The sequence below is a fragment of the Humulus lupulus genome, chromosome 4 (assembly GCF_963169125.1).
Source record: "Humulus lupulus chromosome 4, drHumLupu1.1, whole genome shotgun sequence".
NCBI classification, from domain to species: Eukaryota; Viridiplantae; Streptophyta; class Magnoliopsida; order Rosales; family Cannabaceae; genus Humulus; species Humulus lupulus.
In genome coordinates, this window is record NC_084796.1 from 249646340 (window position 1) to 249668036 (window position 21697).

At 31.3% G+C, this 21697-nt stretch overlaps 3 protein-coding genes across 4 annotated transcripts; all 3 read left to right on the forward strand.

Annotated features, from left to right (window-relative positions):
- Window positions 1–3045: 3045 nt before the first annotated feature.
- Window positions 3046–8332, forward strand: LOC133831685 (protein TIFY 6B). 2 transcript variants are annotated; one of them, XM_062262068.1, is made up of 7 exons: window positions 3046–3336; window positions 5125–5279; window positions 5516–5817; window positions 5951–6041; window positions 6854–7190; window positions 7343–7400; window positions 7903–8332. In XM_062262068.1, the coding sequence occupies exons 1-7, from the start codon at window positions 3252–3254 to the stop codon at window positions 8024–8026; spliced, it is 1152 nt and encodes a 383-aa protein (XP_062118052.1). In that variant the 5' UTR covers window positions 3046–3251; the 3' UTR covers window positions 8027–8332. The 2 variants fall into 2 exon arrangements, with proteins under 2 accessions (XP_062118052.1, XP_062118051.1); XM_062262067.1 differs by having other exon boundaries at window positions 3047–3336; window positions 5107–5279.
- Window positions 8333–9583: 1251 nt separating this feature from the next.
- Window positions 9584–14806, forward strand: LOC133831686 (TPR repeat-containing thioredoxin TDX). Its single transcript, XM_062262070.1, has 10 exons — window positions 9584–9911; window positions 10021–10054; window positions 11644–11787; window positions 11880–11967; window positions 12049–12129; window positions 12215–12279; window positions 12363–12503; window positions 12574–12687; window positions 13407–13437; window positions 14174–14806. The coding sequence occupies exons 1-10, from the start codon at window positions 9802–9804 to the stop codon at window positions 14512–14514; spliced, it is 1149 nt and encodes a 382-aa protein (XP_062118054.1). The 5' UTR covers window positions 9584–9801; the 3' UTR covers window positions 14515–14806.
- A 2037-nt stretch (window positions 14807–16843) lies between these two features.
- On the forward strand, window positions 16844–20571 carry LOC133831687 (TPR repeat-containing thioredoxin TDX-like). The gene is made up of 6 exons (XM_062262071.1): window positions 16844–16999; window positions 17448–17656; window positions 17755–17779; window positions 19233–19364; window positions 19713–19743; window positions 20069–20571. Exons 1-6 carry the CDS (start codon window positions 16931–16933, stop codon window positions 20401–20403), a joined length of 801 nt encoding a protein of 266 aa, XP_062118055.1. The 5' UTR covers window positions 16844–16930; the 3' UTR covers window positions 20404–20571.
- Window positions 20572–21697: the final 1126 nt, after the last annotated feature.

Sequence of the window (21697 nt, forward strand, 5' to 3'; positions counted from 1 at the left end):
TTGATGAATATTACATTATGTGTGGTTGGCTCGGAAAGCCACTTGGGCAAGAACGACAATACATAATACACATAGCTCAACACGTAGGCCCGGCCTGTGTCTAGGACCCCACACAATGAAACCCCAAATTTTTAAAAAATGTTATTTTTTTACATAGATAAAAACTCCTAAAATTAAAAAAAAAATGATATTTTATATATAAATTTGTTTTCAAAATATCATATTTGTGTAAGGTCTTCGACAACTTAGAACTGATTCTACCAACACCACAAGATGTGACACCTTATAATTAGTTTGATAATATGAGTTAATGTCGTGGCAATTCTTTAAAACAAAATATCACTTGACAAAATCAAACTATGAAATGAAATGATTAGCTCGTCCACGTGTCATCTTTCCATTGGTCCCACATGACTTGGCCTGTGCCTAGGGTCTCACACAATGAGACCCCAAATTTTTTAAAAATGCTATTTTTTACGTAAATAAAGGCTTCTAAATTTAAAAAAAAAAATTATATTTTATATATAATTTTTTTAAAAATAAGTATAGAATCTCGCACAACATAAAACCCGCTCTCCCAACACCAAAATAATGTGAAACCTTATCATTAGTTTGATAATATATAAACTATTTATGGTGTTGTGCACCGGTATTGCCTTACCAATTTTTTAAAACAAAATATCACATCACAAAACCAAACCATGAAATAAAATGATTAGCTCGTCCACGTGTCATCTTTCCATTGGACATATTTGTTTACAAAAACCGCGTACGTTTTCGTCATCCAACTCAGAGTTATTTTCCACAAATAAAAATAAATGAAAAGCGGAAAAGAATCTCAACACTTTTTTTTTTTGCATATATTATTAAATGAATTTTTTTATGAGGGGATAGAGTAAAATAAATAATTTAATAAAAAAATAGTAAAAAAAAAAACTGATAGTGATAAATATTTTTGAATTTTTTTATAAGTGATTTTTTTTACATTTTTTTATTTTTAAATACATTTATTATTACATAAATTTTTATGATAGAGACTTCAAAAAGAACTCCATCAGTAGGGTTATTTTGTGTTTTCAACATGTGAATAGTATATATTGTAGTTATTTAGAGCATCTGTAAATTTTTCAGAAAATTCCAAATAATTTATATTACCAAAAACTAGTTTAAAAAGAGATTGTTGCACGCATGACTAATTTTTTTATGCGCATAAAAAATAACATGTTTGAACTTAATTTTCGGCACTGTAAATTATTCAGATTTTTCCGAAAATTTACTGGATGTTCTAAATAACTATAATATACACGATTATAAAAAAAAAACCGCGTCAAAAATTATTCACGAGTCGGAAATACAAAAGAACCCCACCGATAGGGCTCTTTTTGAAACCCCTGCCATAAAATCCTCCTATCATTATTTTTAATTTTATAAAACTATATTATATTTAAATTTATTGTTTTTTTCAATCTTTTTGTTTGTTTAAATCTAAAAATGAGAAAATATATATTTTTTCTCAAAATCAAAGATGCAAATAAGATATTAGGAATAATACTTTCTGATTTTGCTATATATTTGTCTGTATACTTTTTTTTTTGGAAAACATTTTTAGATTTTGTGTTGGTAAATTAGTTCGAAATAGATTTTAAACTCGATTTTAGTTAAAATATATTATCAAATTTTATAAAATTATATTTAAAAATATTTTAAACAAAATTAAATTTAGAATATTATTTTAAACCAATACATAAAAACATATATTCAAGTAAAATGGAGGATTGAAAATTAAATTATTTCTTAATTTAATAATTCCACTAGTTATTTATGACATAAGTAGATTATCTTATCAAGTTTTTCCCATTTGGAATTTTATTTTATTTTATCACACCTCGTGTGACGCGCCTCTCAAATACTCGCCCACACACGAGAGTACCAAACAACATGATATAATAAATTAAAGAAAATATTTTACGATAAATGGTCCAATTGCTCGGTTATTTTTTATTTTCGGTATTTGAAAAAATTATAATCTATTTATTTTTTTGAGAGTGTACATTATAGTTATAGCAGATATTCCACTAATATTTTAGAAAATTCGGAATAATTTACAATGTCCAAATCAGAGTTCAAACAATCTATTTTTCACGCGTAAAAATTTTTTAGTCACATATGCAATTTTGACTGTTTGAATTATGATTTAAACACTGTAAATTATTTAGAATTTTCTAAAAATGAGTGGAATGTCTGCTATAACTATAATATACACTGTCATAAAAAAAACAACCCAGTTATAATTTACAGTGCCCAAATGAGAGTTCAAACAATCTATTTTTCACGCGTAAAAAAAATTTAGTCACGCATGCAATTGACTGTTTGAACTCTGATTTAGACACTGTAAATTACTCAGAATTTTCTAAAAATTGATGGAATGTCTGTTATAACTATAATATACACTGTTATAAAAAACAACTAGGTTATAATTTACAGTACCAAAATCAGAGTTCAAACAATCTATTTTTCACACGTAAAAAAAATTTAGTCACGCGCCCAATTGACTGTTTGAACTATGATTTGGACACTGTAAATTATTCATAATTTCTCAAAAATTGATGAAATATCTACTATAACTGTAATATACACAACACAGTCCTAAAAAATGAGTTATAATTTTTTTAAATGTCAAAAATAGAAAACGTCCCTATATCTCTACCAAAGAATTATTCAATATTTTAAGCCAAAAAAAGAAATATTAAAAAAAAAAAAGAGGATACCTGCACGTGGGCTATGTCACGTGTCAGGTCAAACATCGCTCTCTTTCTTCAACGTTGAAACAGACACTACGGGCACCTACTTCGTTTAGCACGTGCTCTCCGACCGGTGACTCCCGGTCACCAACCGGTAATTATAAGCACACGAATTAAAATACTCAAAAAAGCGAAGATCGGACGGTTCAGCCTCAGCGAAAAAAATTGGACGGTTCAGATTCGATATTTTCTCGCTAATCATTTCATTTATTATAACGATATCGTACGAGTAGTCTCTTCCTTCTATGCTTTCCCAACTTAAAAGAAGAACGAATCACTCTTCTGCTTCTTCTTTTCGATTGGACGAATCTGAGAAGATTTTTCTGTTTTGGGGTTTTTCTGCAAATTCGAAAAGTTCCAACGAAACATTTTCGATTGAAAACTTTCCTTTCATAACTCACTGGTCACTACTTTTTTCCGACTCTTTCGAAAAATTTGTGTTTGGTTTCGATGGAGAGAGATTTTTTGGGTCTGAGCTTTCATAATGGTTCGTTGAGTGTGAAAGAGGAAGCCGCTGATGAATCCAAAACTTCAGGTTTGGTTTTGTTGATTTAAAATTTTTTTTTTTTAATGTTTTCTTCTATCGTTTGGTTTCTAAATTTGGAGAATATCTTGTGCGCGATTAAGTTTATTGAATTATCTGTGGAATTTTGTTAGATTCTTGAGAGAGTTGGTTCTTGGATGAAATTCGATGCGTGCAGTTGAGGCTTTTTTGCTTTTTTTCACTTTTGCATGTGCTCTGTTTGGTTCCCTGGAAATTTGCATGAATACGAATACATATTTAATTTTGAATACGGAGAGTTTCCTAATTTGTGAACTTAACACTTATTTTATGAGATTTATCAAGCGATTGCTGGTACTGAGATTGATTTTCTGTATCTTTAAGTAACATTATAGAATCATATTTGATTTTCTGCTATTCTCATTGGTATTTTCTCACCAATCAAACAAAAGATTTACACTTAAATAAGCTGGGAGGTTGGTTTAGTCAACTATTTTGATTGTATTTTAAGTATATCTAAATAGTGTTCTTCATACCACGTTTTGGTTAAGTTTAACCACTTCACAAAAGAAAAAAAAATGAAGCTTAACTTCAACTAGTGGCTTAGCTTAGCATATAATTTTCAAACATATAAATTTTGTGAGTACCATTTTTATTTATTTTTTTCATTATTTTTTTGGTATAAATAGAGTCTTTAAATTAAAAAAAACATGTGGTGGTTGGCACCACCAAATTACTCTTGATGTTGTACCACAACCATAAGTGATATGATGATATTTCTCAAGTCAAGTCAAAAGGAAATTATCATTTTATTTTTTTCCCATTTTTTACAGTTGGTGAGGTTGTTGTTGTAGAAATCCGCTTTTATTATTATTATTATTATTATTTTCTTTTATAATTTTATAAAAAATAATAATTCATGTGGGCTTTATTTTTCTTTTTGGATGTAAACGTGGGCTTAGTTGTCTTTTGGATTTATTGTAAATATTAAATTGTACAATTTTAAATAGTTTATTTTTTTAAGGTGTTTTATTTTATTTTATTTTAAATGTTTTCGTGTATGAATAAGATAATATATTTTCTTTTATTCATAAGATGCGCATGAGGTGGTCATATCTTAATTAATGTATCACGTTGTTTTATATTACATAAACAATTGGAGGGGCCTTAACTTTAGTGCCTGGCCAGGTGCTGTGCTTCAATATTTTTTTATAAAGAACTTGATCAACAAGAACCTTATATTATAAAAATGTGATTGATATATTAAATTAAATTTTGAATACTGCTTTTCATTACAATGGACTCTCATTTGTTTAAACATTTAACATATTCTCGAATTTGCTTTTCTGAATGTAGTGCCTGGACAGCTGTAAACCTGTTTTTATAATATCATAACTGGGAAAACAAACTTATTCAATGAAATATTATAATCATTGTTATTTTTATGTCTATGGTTCTCCTCATGATGTGTTTAGCTCAGATTTGCTAATTAATGGTCTTTAAGTTTGTCAGAGTTGCAACACTTTCATTTCTTTTTCAACATTGGAAGAAAGATTATGCAAGTGAATAGTGTGTTCATATTATATTATGTGGGTGAATTTAATCTCTTACATTGAATTAAGAAAGTTTCTTGTATGTTTTATATTAGTATTCAATGTTTGACATATTTTGAGCAAATTTATAACATTACTAGGATTCGGAATGCTTGTGTATTTTATTATCTTTGATTTTATAAACTGGCTATTTGTTTGTTCAGAAAAATAATTGGGCTCTCTCTACCCTTATTTGTTATTGATTTTGCAGCACCTGAGAAATTTTCAGGGATGCAGTGGTCGTTCTCTAACAAGGTCTCTGCTCTTCCTCAATTCCTGTCTTTCAAGGCTCCTCAAGACAATAGGCCACAAAGAAAGACAGTAAATGATCCTCTTGGGTCATCCACTTTGATGGCTATATCACCTGCTGATAGTGCAATTCAGGTTTGTTTGCAATCTTTTCTTAATAACTTTTTAATCTTTTAGCATGATTATACTTATGCAGGATCCCATTCCAAAAGTTCAAAGTGATGATTTTTCTGATTGCATGTATTAAAATTTGAAACCTCACACACCCTTGAGGGTTTTTCTTTTTCAGCATTGATATCATTTATGCTTGTGTTCTAGTTCATCTGATATAATTTTGATTTAATTGACCCCTGACTTTTGCTTCTGTGTAGAAAAATTTCATTCAAGAGAAACAAGCAGGAATTCCTTATGGGATGACTGTCTATCCTGCGCAACATTTTGATCCACACACAGCTCATCATTCCCAAGAAATGAAGATATTCCCGTTATCCAATCAACCCAATCAAACAATGTCCGTTTCTTTGAGCACACCTGTTCACTCACATCTTGCTTCCTCTGCTAAGTGCATGGTTCCTTCTACTATGAAACCGCAGTCTTTTGGAGGTGTACCGGTTATATCCTCTCTGTCTGTTCTTCCCTCTAGTAGTTCCGTAGTTGGCACCACTGATCTTAGGTATCTCATACAATTCTTTTGAATCATAGTCTATTAATATCTAGCTTCGTCTTGATTTTGTGAGTTGCAATGATATTCAATCAAAATGGTCAGAAGACAATCTAATAAATTTGAAACTGATTCTGTAATGCAGGAATGCACCCAAATCCTCCAGCGCACCTGCTCAATTGACCATATTTTATGGAGGATCCGTCAATGTATACGATGATATATCTCCCGAGAAGGTATGTACATTGCTAAATTTTACCCAATTTTGGCTATATGGATTTTGTTTTTACTGCTACATTTTTTGCCTGAATCTCATTTTAACTACATTTGTAATTGTAAGCATCAAAATGTTGACAATTTGGTGTCTCAAGGACCCCAAAACAATAGTTTGGTGAGAATTAGGGTTGAGTATCGGTTGGTTTTGGTGGTTTTTTCATATTATTAAATTCAGAATTCGGTTTTCGGTTCAGATTTGTGCGATCCAAAAATCGACCGACCAAACCAATTAAAGAAAAAAAACCGACCATTTTGGACTGCGGTTTGGTCGGTTAAACCGACCAAACCGAAGTTCATTTTTTTTTAAAAAAAATTCCATAATTTTTTAGAAAGTTTTAGTTAAAAAAAACTAAAATTTTTGGATTGTTGTAATCTATTTTTGTGCTTTATTAAAACATAAATACATAGAACATAGTTACATTTACAAATTTGAAAGTTTGAAAACATAATAAAAGTCCATAAGCATAACATAATCTATATATATTTATAAGTTCGGTCGGTTTCAGTTCAAACCGGTCGGTCTACATAGATTTTTCAAACCGACCGAATAGTAGCGGTTTATGCCGTTAACAGTTTTTTTGGTGTTCGGTTTAATTGGTTTTGGTTTTTTCGTTGTTTGGATGGTCGGTGTACTCAGTTTTTTCAGTTTTTCGGATTTTATGCTTAGATGAACCAAGATTCCCATGATAACCACTAGTTCACCATTCAACATATATTGTAACAATAAACCAAGTATCCTAATTTTATATTGTTACACTATTTTTCTATACAGGCCCAAGCTATTATGTTGCTGGCCGGAAATGGGTCTTCTCTTCCTCATACTAAGCCCGCTTCAATGGCTCAAGGGGAGGCATCAACACCAAGGCCTTCAGCAGCTGATGGTTTTATTAGGAACTGGTCTCATATTCCATCTTCGTTCGCAAGCATCCCAGGCTCTATTTCTGTGACCATGCGCCCTGATACTCAGGGTTGCGGAGGAGCAGCTAATAGCACGAATGGATTAACAATAGCGAAACCAATAGGAGCTTCAGCATCATCTAGTAACCACGCAGAGCCACCTAAAGTAGTCAGCTCAGTAGGTCCTGCCACAACAAATGCAATTCCAACAGGTATAAACCTGGTCCATATTGTTTAAGCATGTTCTGTTTCGGTTGCTACTGTAGCTGTGATATATTAGTTTCTTTAGTACATGACCTTAAATTCTTACAGACAGATCATTGTTACATAATTTTTTTCTTTTTCTTTCCCCTTTTGGTTGCAGCTGTTCCTCAGGCACGTAAAGCATCCTTGGCTAGGTTTTTAGAAAAGCGTAAGGAGAGGTAATTATTATTTATTTACTTATTTACAATGGAAAGAACTAACCTCATAAATTAAAGGGTTTATGCATTTTTAGACCATATTTTGTCTCATTATTTGTTCGGACCATGTGTTTTGACAAATTATTTTTTGGACCCTGTGTTTTCTAAAATAGTTCAAATAGACACCTAAACCCGATTTTGATTAAAGTTTTTTTAACCAAAAAATAATTTGTCAAAACACAGGTACAAATAAGTAATAAGGCAAAACACAGGCCTAAAAATGTATAAATCCTAGATTATAACTCATTCTTGGAAATTCAGGACTAGTTGTTCTATGTCTTTATCTTGTTATTAATAGCCTGGGATGAACAATAGTAAATTACTTTCCCGTGACTCCTTTAGTAGTGGATAATCTTGCTCGAAAAAGGTGGCTATTTAAGGCTAAAGTATATAGTCTTCATCGGCGTAGAGATTTAAGTTTTTCTGGAGCTTCTGAGCTGAATGTGCATTTGTGTGCATGCAGGGTGATAAGCACATCCCCATACAATATCCCTCAGAATTCTTCAGACTGCGGCGCCCCTGGTTCCATTGCCACGAGTATCTCGGTCAACTCTAGAAGTTCCTCGCCACTGTCAGCCATAAACTGACCCGTGAGGCGGGGCCGACGGCGGGTGGGCAGGTTTGAGAAGAGAAAAAAAGAAGGGTTGGAACTGAGGAAGCAGTCTGGGGAAGTGTTGGGAGAGGTCGTTATTAACGTGTAATTGTGTTTTTAATTGTGAGATCAATTCTTTTGACCTTATGGTCTATAGATAAATCTTATAGATATGTAATATTAGTTTTTTTGGTTTTGGTTTTGATTGTTAGCCAAGTCTTTCTATCAAATACTACCACAAATGCCTTGTAACATACTGTTACTTTTCTATAATACGCTGTAAAATACCATTTTTGCACCACATTGACCAGATCAGTATATTTTTGTTTCATATCTTTTTCACATGTTAATGTGTGATTATTGACACTTTTTTCTCTTGCCTATTTTAATTAATTAATTATTATCAAATATATATCATTATCAAATTAATACACTATATAAAGTGATACTTATTAATTATTCTAGGGAATTTACTCATTTAGTATTAAAGTATCATTTTGGTACTATTTTTTTTCCAATAATGCTCATATGGTACTCTATGTTTTAAAATCATACATGTTTACCGAATTTTTCGGAAACTAGAAATATAATAAGAAAAGAGAGCTAGAAAGATTGGATCGAAGATAAACAAGCAGAGTTTTTACGTGGTTGAGGTGTTAACGAGCCTTAATCCACGAGTCATTGTATTAGATTTTTAGTGAGCTATTGACAATGGATTTTTCTACATGTTTGAGCAGAGTGATTGTTTACAAGACATATTTGGTACACTGAACTCATGTCCAGGGGGAAACAGGGAGAACAATATATATTTGGTACACTGAACTCAGATTTGATAAATAAAATTTTGTCAATATGACCAAATTGTAAGCAGTTATATGAATTAAGTGATTAAATATGAATTTGGAACTTATATAATTAAGAGCAGTTTGATTAAATTGATAAAATTTTATTAATTAAATTTGAGTTTAGGGTACCAAATATTACGATGTCAAAATGCAGGGTAGTAAATGAGCATTATTGTAAACACAATGTACCAAAATGATACTTTACAAAAAATTCAGGTAACCTATCCATTATTGAAGTCACTTCAAAACACTTGGATATTAATTATTGGGATATACTTATTATGAGGAGCATGATAAATTTACTATCCAATATTGCCCTCAAACAATTTTGTAATTTACATCTCATTGAATACAATTTTAGGGCTCATCGAATACAATTTAAGGGCGCTTTTGCGGTAGAAGTGTCTCTTGATTTTAGTATGTAAAATCATTATAACTAGTTTCAAATAATTTATTGTAGTTTATACACGAATTTAAACCCTAAGTTTTAATCTAAAATTATTTGAATTTTTCTAGAAAATTAGTAGAATGAATACTATGGGATTATAATTTCATCAAACATCTACACTATATAAGAATTTCTCTAAAATTTCATCGCTACAAAACTAATTTACATCTGGATGAATAAAATTTATTTATTTATTTTTAAATCAATAAAATTATTTACCTGACAAAAAAAAACAATAAAATTATTTTATTAAATTACGATAAATAAAATCCGATTTATTAATTAAACGTACGTGGCTTGAATTGTAGCTCTATTCCTCCCTAACATTTATTTATGCACACAACATGTTTGTTGAAATGATTCCTTGGATAAAATTCCATCGAAAAGATTCTCCACACTTCGGAATAGAAAAGGAAAAAGATAGAAAATTTAGGAGCAGACTAATCGAAAAGAGTGGAGATTGGTTTAGAACGGAATATGGATTCTGTAAAGGTGGCAGAGTTGGAGCAGTTCATTACTCAGTGCAGATCAAACCCTTCACTCCTCCATAACCCTTCTCTCGCCTTCTTCAAGTTCTATCTTCAGAGGTATTACTCTCTCTCTCTCTCTTTTTTTTTTTTTTTAATTTGGTCAGTGAATGCCCATTTCATGTATTTCTTTGGTTGATTTTTAATTTTTTTTTTTTTTCAATTGCAGCTTGGGTGCTCGAATTCCTTCTGACCCTGATATGGTAAGACTCTTTTTCAGGTTCAGTCGTTTAACAGCTATATATTTGTTTTCTTTGCCCTTTTTTATTTCGGTTAATATTTTTTTTTGGGTGTGTGATGACTTGAAATTTGTTAATATGAAGTTCTATGTCAAAACATGATGAAATTAGAGGAAACTAGTTTCGTTTTGTTTTGTTTTTTGCACTAAATAAATTTAGTGTAGTTTTCAGAAATGGCATGGTCATTTTTGTTGAGATTATTTTGTTTATTTAATTATGAGCCATGTTGGGAGAGGATAATATAGTAAGTGATGTTTGACTGGCTGAAAATAAAGAAATATAATTGATTGTTACACTTGTTGTCTGCATAGATGTGATTAGGGACTGTGTTTGTTACATTTATGTAATGTAATCATATTTGACTGTTTAGAATTTGTTGAAATGGACAAGTTTTGGTTTTAGCTTTTCTTACTTTTAGTAAATAAGGTGAATTAAGTGGTTGATTATTTCTACACTTCTTGATCCATAGTTTCTTCTGTCTTCTAAGTTTTTTAAAGTTAGAAATGTAGAAGACATTGAATGGAAGTTAAGACACTATATGTGGAAAGAGATGGAGCCAGACATTTTATTAACTGGCAAAGTTAAATGCAATTTTTTTTAAAAAAATGACATAAATGCAAAAGTTTATATGAAAATGGAGGCATAAATACGAAATGGAGTAAATTATAAAAGCATATATTGTTTTTTTTAAAAGGAAAATAAATCAAGCGGGGACAGCTGCCCCCACGTGACTCCATTCAATCTAAAAAATAATCGGTGGTTGAGTGGAAGAACTCATGTTCTTATAAATGGTTAATTGTTCCCCAACACTTTCCATGTGTGACACTCTATTAAGAAATTCCGTGGGGAATTTAGTGGCCATCTGAAGAAGTAATTAGGAAGTGTACCAGCAGCTTTGGAGGGTAGTGCCTTCGTTTATGGTTGAAATGAACTGTTTATTTTACACATGTTGTTATGTTGTGAAATATATATTTTTTTAGCTGAACTCCTTGTCTAGCCCTACAATATTCGAAAAACACGAAACTATAGCAATTGTTATAATTAGGAGGAGTCAAACCTCAGACCTTGTGGGAGCAAACCACACACTTGACCCTTTGAGCTGCCTCCCTCGGGTGTTGTGATATTGTGTAATATATTCCTAGATTTCTACTCTGATCAAAAACAGATGTCCTTGTAATTCCTTTTGTCATTTTGCTACAAGTATCGAATTCAATGATGTGGAAAAATAAAGCCATTTACAATTCATTGGTCGTCCTCTTCATCCTTCTATCAGCAACTCTGTTTTCTTAACTCTTGGTTCTTGTTCTTCTATGGATATTGGGAATGTTCTAAATCTTAAGTCTGATTTATTGTCATGTTTATTTTCTCATGATAATTTTCTGTTGCGAATTTGTTTATTTATTCTACTCCATGACCCATCTTTAAGTTGGTTGACTCCTGTTTTACTTGTCAAATGATTGAACTATCTTGTTATGTGCCAATGTCAAGGAAATATCTCATTGATCATCTGTTTTTTGTTCCTTTAGTAATGTTTTATCTCACACGATTGATAGGATAAAAACGATATGGAGGACAGTAAGGAAAATATTGATGCCAAGAAGCATGAGTCGTTCGGGGAAGATGATGCCATTGTTGAGTCTGATGTTGAATTGGATGATTCTGATGTTGTGGAGCCTGATAACGAGCCCCCACAAAAGGTGATTAACAGAAATATTAGTTATCATTGTTATGCAATCATAGCTTCGCATATGTTTTTACATTCTTTGCTTTATTTACTACGTAAATGCAGATGGGAGATCCATCTGTTGAGGTTACAGAAGAGATGCAAGACGAAGCACAAGCTGCAAAATCAAAGGCTATGAATGCTATTTCTGAAGGCATGGCATCCAATTATTGTGATTAGCATTAGTAATTGATGTTTTTGTGGTTGTATTCATATTTTTTTTTATCGATTTTAGGTAAGCTGGATGAAGCCATTGATCACATAACACAAGCAATAGCGTTAAATCCTAAATCTGCAATATATTATGCAACTAGAGGTGATTTGTTATAAACCTGAAATTTTTTATTCTGTCCTTTATGTTGAACCTATTACTTAAGAGCCTTATTATCTTCTTGCTTCAGCTAGTATCTTTGTCATATTAAAGAAACCAAATGCAGCTATTCGGGATGCTGATGCAGCTTTAAAGGTTGGTTCTTTCTTCTGTTTGTATACATTACAGAAGAATAAATTTAGTCAGCCATAGTTCATAAGTTATATGCTTTGTTATAGATCAACCCTGACTCTGCTAAAGGATATAAAATAAGAGGCATGGCGAGGGCAATGTTGGGTCATTGGGAAGAAGCTGCTAAGGATTTGCATGTAGCATCCAATATTGATTTTGACGAGGAGATTGGTTTGGTGCTTAAAAAGGTAATTCTGTTCTTTTGAAGGTGAAATCTTTGTCAAAAGCTGTTACTTGATTATGTAGTTAATTTTTCAGATCGAACCTAATGCTCGGAAAATTGAAGAGCATAGGAGAAAATATGAACGCCTGCGAAAAGCAAAGGAGGCAAGAAAAGCTGAGCGTGAGAAGCAGAGACAATTTGAAGCCCAAGTGAGTAGATTAAAGTCAAATCTTATCATTTGCTTTTATTGAAACTTAGGAAGATGACATCCCTCTAAATTCTTATAGTTGGATAGTTTTGTAGCATGTGGAATATTATTATTACTGTAAGTGGGTGTGTGATTGTACATGGTGGTGCAAGTGGTAGTGTCAGGTCCAACTTCTAACATCTTTTTTTATTGTAATATTTGCTGAAAAAAAAAGGGTTTATACATTTTTAGACCTTGTGTTTTTTCTCATTACCTGTTTGAACCCTGTGTTTTGATAAATTAATTTTTGGACCTAATGTTTTGTAAAATGGTTAAAATAGAACCCTAAACTCAATTTTGATGAAGAAAAAATTGAATATAACAACACAGTTTTTAAGCAGAATGAATTATTTGTGATTTTGGTTGAGAAAACATTGACCAAAATCAGGTTTAGGGTTTTATTTTAACCATTTTACAAAATATAGGGTCCAAAAAGTAATTTGTTAAAACACAGGGTCCAAACAGGTAATGAGAAAAAACACAGGGTCCAAAAATGTATAAACCAAAAAAAAAAACTTAGAAAGTAAAGTCGGGTTCGTAGGGAAATCTTGTTATGCCTAATCCAAAGCTGCTAGATTTTTCAGCCTCTATTTTGACATTAGATACTTCTGAATTAAGTCCTTGTACACTAGAATAAGAGTGACAAAATCTATTCTAAAGTTATTGCTTTATTTTATACAGGCTCAAGAAGCACTGTCTGCTCTCAAGGACGGTACGATGTTTGATCTCTCTGTGTTTTTCTTCATAATTCATTTTAGGGTAGGTAACCATTTGATACCCTGTGTTTTTGCAAAGAATCATTTTGGTACTATCTGTTTTCAATAATGTTCATATGGGTATATTTTAAAATCGTACATATTTAGTACCCTAAACTCAAATTTAATTAATAGAATTTTACTAATTTAATCAAACTGCTGTTAATTATGTAAGTTTCAAATTTAAATTTAATTACTTAATTACATATAACTGATGACAGTTTGATCATATTGACAAAATTTTATCTATCAAATCTGGGTCTAAGGTATCAAATATGTATAATTTTAAAATACAGGGCACTATATGAGCATTATTGAAAACAGAGGGTACCAAGATCATACTTTGCAAAAACATAGGGTACCAAATGAGTAAATTTCCTTCATTTTATATTGTTTACATGTATGTGGTTGTTTCTCTTTGTGGAGCTCTCACTTTAATTTGGTTGCTCTGTTGTATATTCTATCGTATATTTTTTTCATATAGGAATTTTCAAGTTACCAGTACCATGCCCTGTGAACATAAATAAGGATAACTTTGTTGTCTGAAGCTTTATACTGTGGCATTGCTACTGAAGTTTCAACCTTTCTTGGCATGACTGTTTTGATAACTAGACATAGTCTGTCTGTAATTAGTTCATGGTTTTTTGCAATTTCGTTGTTTGATTTTTCGTTTTCTTTTTCAATTGATGACAGGTGAAGTTATCGGTATACACTCCATCGGTGAGATGGAAACAAAGTTAAATGCTGCTTCAAAGACATCTCGTCTCGCAATCCTCTATTTCACAGCAACATGGTGCGGTCCATGCCGTTTCATATCTCCTTTGTATGTCAACTTAGCTGGTAAGTACCCGAAAGTTGTTTTCTTGAAAGTTGACATAGACGAGGCAAGGGATGTCGCTGCACGCTGGGACATAAGTAGTGTTCCGACCTTTTTCTTCGTAAGGAACGGTAAAGAGATAGACAAGGTGGTTGGTGCAGACAAAAATGCACTCGAAAACAAGATTGCCCAACACGCAGGCTCATCAGCCCAGTGAACCGGGTGGGGCACTCGACGAAAGGAGAGCGCACTGAGCAAGTACGAGAAATTGGCCCCGCTGAGCTTTATTTAAGATAGAATGGGGGGAATCGAAAGGAAAGGCTTCCGTTTCCGTTCTTGGTTTGGGTCTTTGGACTTTTTTTTTTTTTAATTGTCTTTGTACTCTGACTTTAATGCTGAGCAAAAAGAAAACGGGTTTACTACGGCTTGTAAAATGACTTGCTGAAGTTGAGTCCAAAACTCACATACATGTACATGTTTAACGTTAATAGTGTTTTGTTTTGGGTTGAGTTGGTGAACTACCATGGTTGACATTATGCCATTTTTGTTTTATAACTTAAAATAGATTGTTTATAGGTGTTTTTTCCCATTACTTGTTTGGACTCTGTGTTTTGACAAATGACTTTTTGGATCCTATGTTTTGTAAAATAGTTAAAATAGAATCCTAAACTCAATGTTGATGAAGAAAAAATTGAATATAACAATATAGTTTTTAAGCAGAATGATTTTATTTTTGTTCTGAATTGTTAGTTTAGTAAATTATTTGTGATTTTAGTTGAAAAAATATTGACCAAAATCGGTTTTAGGGTTCTATTTTAACTATTTTACAAAATATAGGGTCCAAAAAATAATTTGTCAAAACACAGGGTTCAAACTGTTAATGGGAAAAAATACATAGTCCAAAAAAATATAAACCCTTGATTTTACTGTGCAAAAGCCTTTCATCTCATCTATTTTTCCATATATGGTATGAAAGGGATATGGAGGTTTTCTATTTATTTTAATTATTTAACTTTTTAACTTTCTAAATGATATAATTATGACGATTGCCATACATAATTAGACATTCTCAAGCACATTCCATACTAGTTGAGACTAAATTTTGGCATAAATATATATAAATTCTAGACGTAGTGTGACTTCGATATTGATGTTATTCTATTTATGGAGTAATTTATAGTGATGCTAAAATGATTGAAGAATAATATTGGATTGATATGGTTGTAACAACATTTGTGATCAAAGGGCATTACATCCATATCATATATATATATATATATATATAAATTAGTTAATTTTACCACTGACATTCTTGAAGTTTCTTTAGAAATATATTTAGATAATGTTTTTCAAAGTTTTAAAGAAATTTGTTTTAGTAATAATATTTTTATAGGAGAAGTTTTCAATGGTTAAGTACAATTTTTGGTATTTTTCTATTTGGATAATTATAATATAAAAGTAGTTTTTGGGGCTTCTCCATTATACCTTTCTTGTTTTCAATATTGGGATTATTTTTTATGCCATTTTTATGACTGTATACATTATATTTAATTAGAACATTTTGCAAGTTTTTAAGAAATTTTGAATAATTTACAGTGTCGAAAATAATGTTCAATTAGTTTGTTGCATTTGTGATTGTTTTGTGCGCGTAAAAAGTAGCATATTTGAACATTGTTTCCAGTACTTTAAATTATTTAAATTTTTTTAAAAATTTACAAGATAATCTAAATGATTATTATATACTGTCATAAAAAATAATTTGCGCCAAAAAATATTTTAGTACCGAAAATAAGAGAGGTGCACCAATGTATCTTTTTTGGGTGTAGCAAAGAACATATTCTTTGTATGATAAGATATTTTAAATAGTTTTTGAATGATAAAAAATATTCTTTTGTGAATTAAATTAAAAATTATCAAAATTATTATTTTAATTTAGAAAATATATATTTTTATTTTATTGTTTTCCAAAAAGAATTTTTTTAAATAATTTTTTTTACTCAAATTATTTTAAAATAAAGTAAAACCTCATTATAAGAAAATATTTGTTACCAAACTAATTTTATTCTAATTGATATATATATAGTATAGATATAGAAGAATTTTTTTATAGGGGCTTCACTTTAAGCCTACCGGTAAAGCTTTTAGTGTTCTTGATCCGTGAACAGTTTTCAGCGCGATTTTTTTTTATGACTGTGTATATTGTAGCTATTTAGAGCATCTTGCAAATTTTTAAAAAATTTCGAATAATTTACAATATCGAAAACTAAATTCAAACATGTTGTTGCACACGTGACTAATTTTTTTTATTTGAGTGTATATATAATTATTACTATATAGATGTATGCTTTCTTAATGCCAGACTTAAAAAATTGTATAACTAATTACATTATAAAGTTATTCTTATTTATAATTAGCCTAAATTTAGTAAAACTTATTTTTATAATAAAATAGAGTTTATTGTGATATAGATTATTCTTATATATTACTTTATATATTTTTTTAAAAACAGCTTAAAGAAAAACTAGATCCCTCCATTTCTTATTCTAATTGATTACTATAAAACTACCATTTTCTCAGTCTCACTCTCTCTCCCCTATTTTCTCACTACTGTTTCTGTGGTTTCAAAGACCACCATGATGAGCCGCAACATCTCCAAAGTCACCAGCTCTGCTCTCCGCTTCAGAAAGTTTACTCCTTTATCCGTATGACATCTTCTTCTTCTTTATTTATTTGTCTTGGAACAATACATTTCAATTCATTCAGTTTCAGTTTCTGTTTTTAATTTTTATTTAGATGATGAATCCTTTTGTGTGAAACTTTTCTGGGTGTTCGATTTTTTGGACAAGAAAGCTCTTATCTCTACTCGCGAGCTTGTTTTCATCTGGGATTTTTTGAGTGAGAAAAGGGATTATCTCAATTAACAGCTAGGTTATGTATTGTCTAGCTTTTACGAATAAAAGGCACGTTTGCTGACTAAAAAGGTTGTTAAGGAATTGGGAACTTGGTTCAAAATTGTTTTTTATTCATGAATTAGCAACCTTGGCTGGAAAAAGTTTGGAGCTTTACTGCATAGAGAGGAATTTGTTTTGAACTTGTTGAAGTATTGTTGGTTATCAATAACCCTTTATTTTACACTGTTTTGCTCAACAGGTGGGGGTTGGAAATGGGTCAAATTCTGTCTCAAAAAATGTTGAGGGTGAAGGTTTGTGTAGTAGTAGTAGTGGTAGTAGTCAGATGAGTTGGATAAAGAGGTATGGGACTTGTATTGCTAAACTGCCAGACGATGTTACTAAGGATGATAATCCTGTTTCACTCCTCCATAACCCTTCTCTCGCACTCTTCAAGTCCTGTCTTCATAGGTATTATTATTATTTTTTAATTTGGTCAGTGAATGCCCATTTCATGTATTTCTTTGGTTGATTTTTTGTTTATTTGTTTATTTTTTTTTAAATTGCAGCTGGGGTGCTCGAACTCTTTTTCAGGTTCAGTCGTTTAACATGTTTTCTTTGCCCTTTTTTTGTTTTGGTAATATTTTATTTTGGGTGTGTGATGACTTGACATTTGTTAACATATAGTTATATGTCAAAACATGATTAATTTAGAGGAAACTAGTTTTGTTTTTTTGTACTAAATAACTTTAGTGTAGTTTTCAGAAGTGGGATGGTCATTTTTGTTGAGATTATTCTATTTATTTAATTTTGAGCCATGTTGGGAGAGGATAATATTGTAAATGATGTTTGACCGGATGAAAATAAAGAAATATAATTGAATGATACACTTGTTGTCTTCATAGATGTGATTAGGGACTATGTTTGTTACATGTATGTCATGTATGTTCCTACTGTCGATCAACCTGCCGATTTGTTCACCAAGGCCTTATCTGCACCCAGATTTCAATTTCTTTGCAACAAGCTACACTTAGAATACTCCAAGTATAGCTTGAGGGGGGCTGTTGGTGAAGAAATTAGTTAGCTAAATCAGAGTTAGCTTTAGAGTTAGTTAGGCCTTCGGTTAGTCTCCATAACAGAATTTGTTCAGCTGCTTATTCAGCTCCATATTTTCCGTTGCTTGTAATAACAAATTCTGTTATTTCCAAAGCCTTCTAATGTATTCTAAATATACTGATTAATACAACAAGTAGTGCTCATGAATTCACACTGTGCTTTTCTCCATCACAAAGCTTTGCTTTCTTATCCTCTATTAAGAAATTCCGTGGGGAGTTTGGTGGCCATCTGAAGAAGTAATTAGGAAGTGTATCAGCAGCTTTGGAGGGTAGTGCCTTCATTTATGGTGTAAGCATTTAGGGTTGAAATAAACTGTTTATTTTACACATGTTGTTATGTTGTGAAATATATATTTTTTGCTGAACTCCTTGTCTAGTCCTACAATATTTGAAAAACAGGAAACTATAGCAATTGTTATAATTAGGAGTCAAATCTTAGACCTTGTAAGAGCAAACCACACACTTGACCCTTTGAGCTGCCTCCCTTGGGTGTTGTGATATTGTGTAATATATTCCTAGATTTCTACTCTGATAAAAAACAGATGTCCTTGTAATTCCTTTTGTCATTTTGCTACAAGTATCGAATTTAATGATGTGGAAAATTAAGCCATTTGCAATTCCTTGGTCGTCCTCTTCATCCTTCTATCAGCAACTCTGTTTTCTTAACTCTTGGTTCTTCATTGGATATTGGGAATGCTCTAAATCTTAAGTCTGTTTTCTTGTCATGTTTATTTTCTTATGATAAATATCTGTTGCAAATTTGTTTTATTTATTTATTTTTTTCTACACCATGACCCATCTTTAAGTTGGTTGACTCCTGTTTTACTTGTCAAAGGATTAAAGTTATCTTGTTATGTACCAATGTCAAGGAAATATCTCATTGATCATCTTTTTTTTGTTCCTTTAGTAATGTTTTATCTCATGATTGATAGAATAAAAACGATATGGAGGACAGTAAGATAAATACTGATACCAAGAAGCACGACTCGTTCGGGAAAGATGATACCATTGTTGAGTCTGATGATTCTGATGTTGTGGAGCCTGATAACGAGCCCCCACAAAAGGTGAATAACAGAAATATTAGTTATCATTGTAAGGCCATCATATAGTTGGATAGTTTTGTAGCAAGTGGGATATTATTGTTACTGTAAGTTTGTGATTGTACATGGTGGTGCAAGTGGTAGTGTCAGGTCTAACTTCTAAAATTCTTTTTTATTTTAATATTTGTTGGAAAAAAAAAAGAACTTAGAAAGTTAGTCAGGTTCTTAGGGAAATCCTGTTATGCCTAAAATCCAATGCTGTGGGATTTTTCATCCTCTATTTTGACATTGGAGACTTCTGACTTATGTCCATGGTACACTAGAATAAGAGTGGTATTATCTATTCTAAAGTTAGTACTTTATTTTATGCAGGATCAAGAATCGCTTTCTACTCTGAAGGACGGTATGATGTTTTTCGATCTCTCTCTCTCTTTGTTTTTCTTCATGATTCATTTTATATTGTTTACATGTATGTGGTTGTTTCTCTCTATTTATTTCTCTTTGTATATGCCTCTTACTCTAATTTGGTTACTCTGTTGTATACTCTATCGTCTGCTTTTCTGTCCCAAGGTTTTTCTCATATAGGATTATTTTGTTGTCTGGAGCTTTATACTGTGACACTGCTATTAAAGTTCTAACCTTTCTTGGCATGACTGTTATGGTGACTAGATATAGTCTGTGTAACTTGTTCATGGTTTTTTGAAATTTCATTGTTTAATCAACGACAGGGGAAGTTATCGGTATACACTCCATCAGTGAGATGGAGACAAAGTTAAATGCTGCTTCAAAGACATCTCGTCTCGCAATCCTCTATTTCACAGCAACATGGTGCGGTCCATGTCGTTTCATATCTCCTTTGTATGTCAACTTAGCTGGTAAGTACCCGAAAATTGTTTTCTTGAAAGTTGACATAGACGAGGCAAGGGATGTCGCTGAACGCTGGAACATAAGTAGTGTTCCGACCTTTTTCTTCGTAAGGAACGGTAAAGAGATAGACATGGTGGTTGGTGCAGACAAAAATGCACTCGAAAACAAGATTGCCCAACACGCAGGCTCATCATAAGCTAATCTTTGGACTTTTTTTTTAATTGTCTTTGTACTCTGACTTTAATGCTTAGCTTAAAGAAAAATGGTTTACTACGGCTTGTTAAATGACTTGCTGAAGTTGAGTCCAAAATTCACATGCATACATGTACATGTTTAACTTAAATAATGTTTTGTTTTGGGTTGAGTTGCGTTGGTGAACTGCCATGGTTGACATTATGCCATTTTTTGTTTGAGGGTTTATACTTTTTTAGACTCTGTGTTTTTTCCCAATTACCTGTTTGGATCCTGTGTTTTGACAAATTACTTTTTGGACTCTATGTTTTGTAAAATTGTTAAAATGGAACCCTAAACTCAATTTTGATGAAGAAAAAATTGAATATAACAACAACGTTTTTAAGCAGAATGATTTTATTTTTGTTCTGAATTGTTAGTTTGGTAAATTATTTGTGATTTTAGTTGAGAAAACATTGACCAAAATCAGGTTTAGGGTTCTATTTTAACCACTTTACAAAATATAGGGTCTAAAAAGTAATTTGTTAAAATATATGGTCCAAATAGGTAATAGAAAAAAAATATAGGGTCCATAAAGGTATAAACCCTTTGTTTTATAACTTGAAATAGATTTCAACACCAAATCTACATGGCTAGATATCGTGCTTTTAATATGCAAAAGACTTTCATCTCATCTATTTTTCCATATATGGTATGGATGGGATAATAGAGGTTCTCTATTTTTTTTTAAGGGAAATTTTACATTCTATGCATCATAGATGGTGTTAATTAAAAAATATACTCGACATAATAAAAATTTCTAAATAATGCAACTTTTTGATACTCTACCAAAAATAATTTATTTCAGATAGATCTAGGCATGATTATTACTCTTTATCAATGTCTAGCATTTTTTTTAAACATAATGATATGTGCACCCAAAATATATATTCAAACATTACACATAGTGATGTGATAGTTTAGTCTAATCAATCATATTTATTAAAATTGGAACCCATTGTTTTAAAAAGCACTGTGTGTAATATTTAGGTGCGTATTTTGGATACACATATCATTATTCTTTTTTTAAATATGCCTAACATTATTTTTTAAATAGTAGCCTTTATCAAGTATACAAACTAATTAAATATCGGTGTGGTTGGCTAAGCTACTAATTTTTTTTTCAAGTAGGAAGTTATTCTAGAGGTTGGTTGGATTTACTTTATAAAAGTGTGAAAAGTCATTTTTCAATAATCAACAAATAGGAACTTCTCTAAGCCAAATCATTTATGTTGAAATAGCTATACATAATTAAATAT

Excerpts from the sequence above, each read along its gene's own strand:
- LOC133831685 (XM_062262067.1), top strand. The coding sequence starts at position 3,252 with ATGGAGAGAGATTTTTTGGGTCTGAGCTTTCATAATGGTTCGTTGAGT. Across the intron at positions 3,337-5,106 it reads TGATGAATCCAAAACTTCAG|CACCTGAGAAATTTTCAGGG; the intron begins GTTTGGTTTTGT and ends TTGATTTTGCAG. Across the intron at positions 5,818-5,950 it reads GTTGGCACCACTGATCTTAG|GAATGCACCCAAATCCTCCA; the intron begins GTATCTCATACA and ends TCTGTAATGCAG.
- LOC133831686 (XM_062262070.1), top strand. The coding sequence starts at position 9,802 with ATGGATTCTGTAAAGGTGGCAGAGTTGGAGCAGTTCATTACTCAGTGC. Across the intron at positions 10,055-11,643 it reads TTCCTTCTGACCCTGATATG|GATAAAAACGATATGGAGGA; the intron begins GTAAGACTCTTT and ends CACGATTGATAG. Across the intron at positions 12,688-13,406 it reads AGAGACAATTTGAAGCCCAA|GCTCAAGAAGCACTGTCTGC; the intron begins GTGAGTAGATTA and ends TATTTTATACAG.
- LOC133831687 (XM_062262071.1), top strand. The coding sequence starts at position 16,931 with ATGATGAGCCGCAACATCTCCAAAGTCACCAGCTCTGCTCTCCGCTTC. Across the intron at positions 17,657-17,754 it reads TTCAAGTCCTGTCTTCATAG|CTGGGGTGCTCGAACTCTTT; the intron begins GTATTATTATTA and ends TTTAAATTGCAG. Across the intron at positions 19,365-19,712 it reads ATAACGAGCCCCCACAAAAG|GATCAAGAATCGCTTTCTAC; the intron begins GTGAATAACAGA and ends TATTTTATGCAG.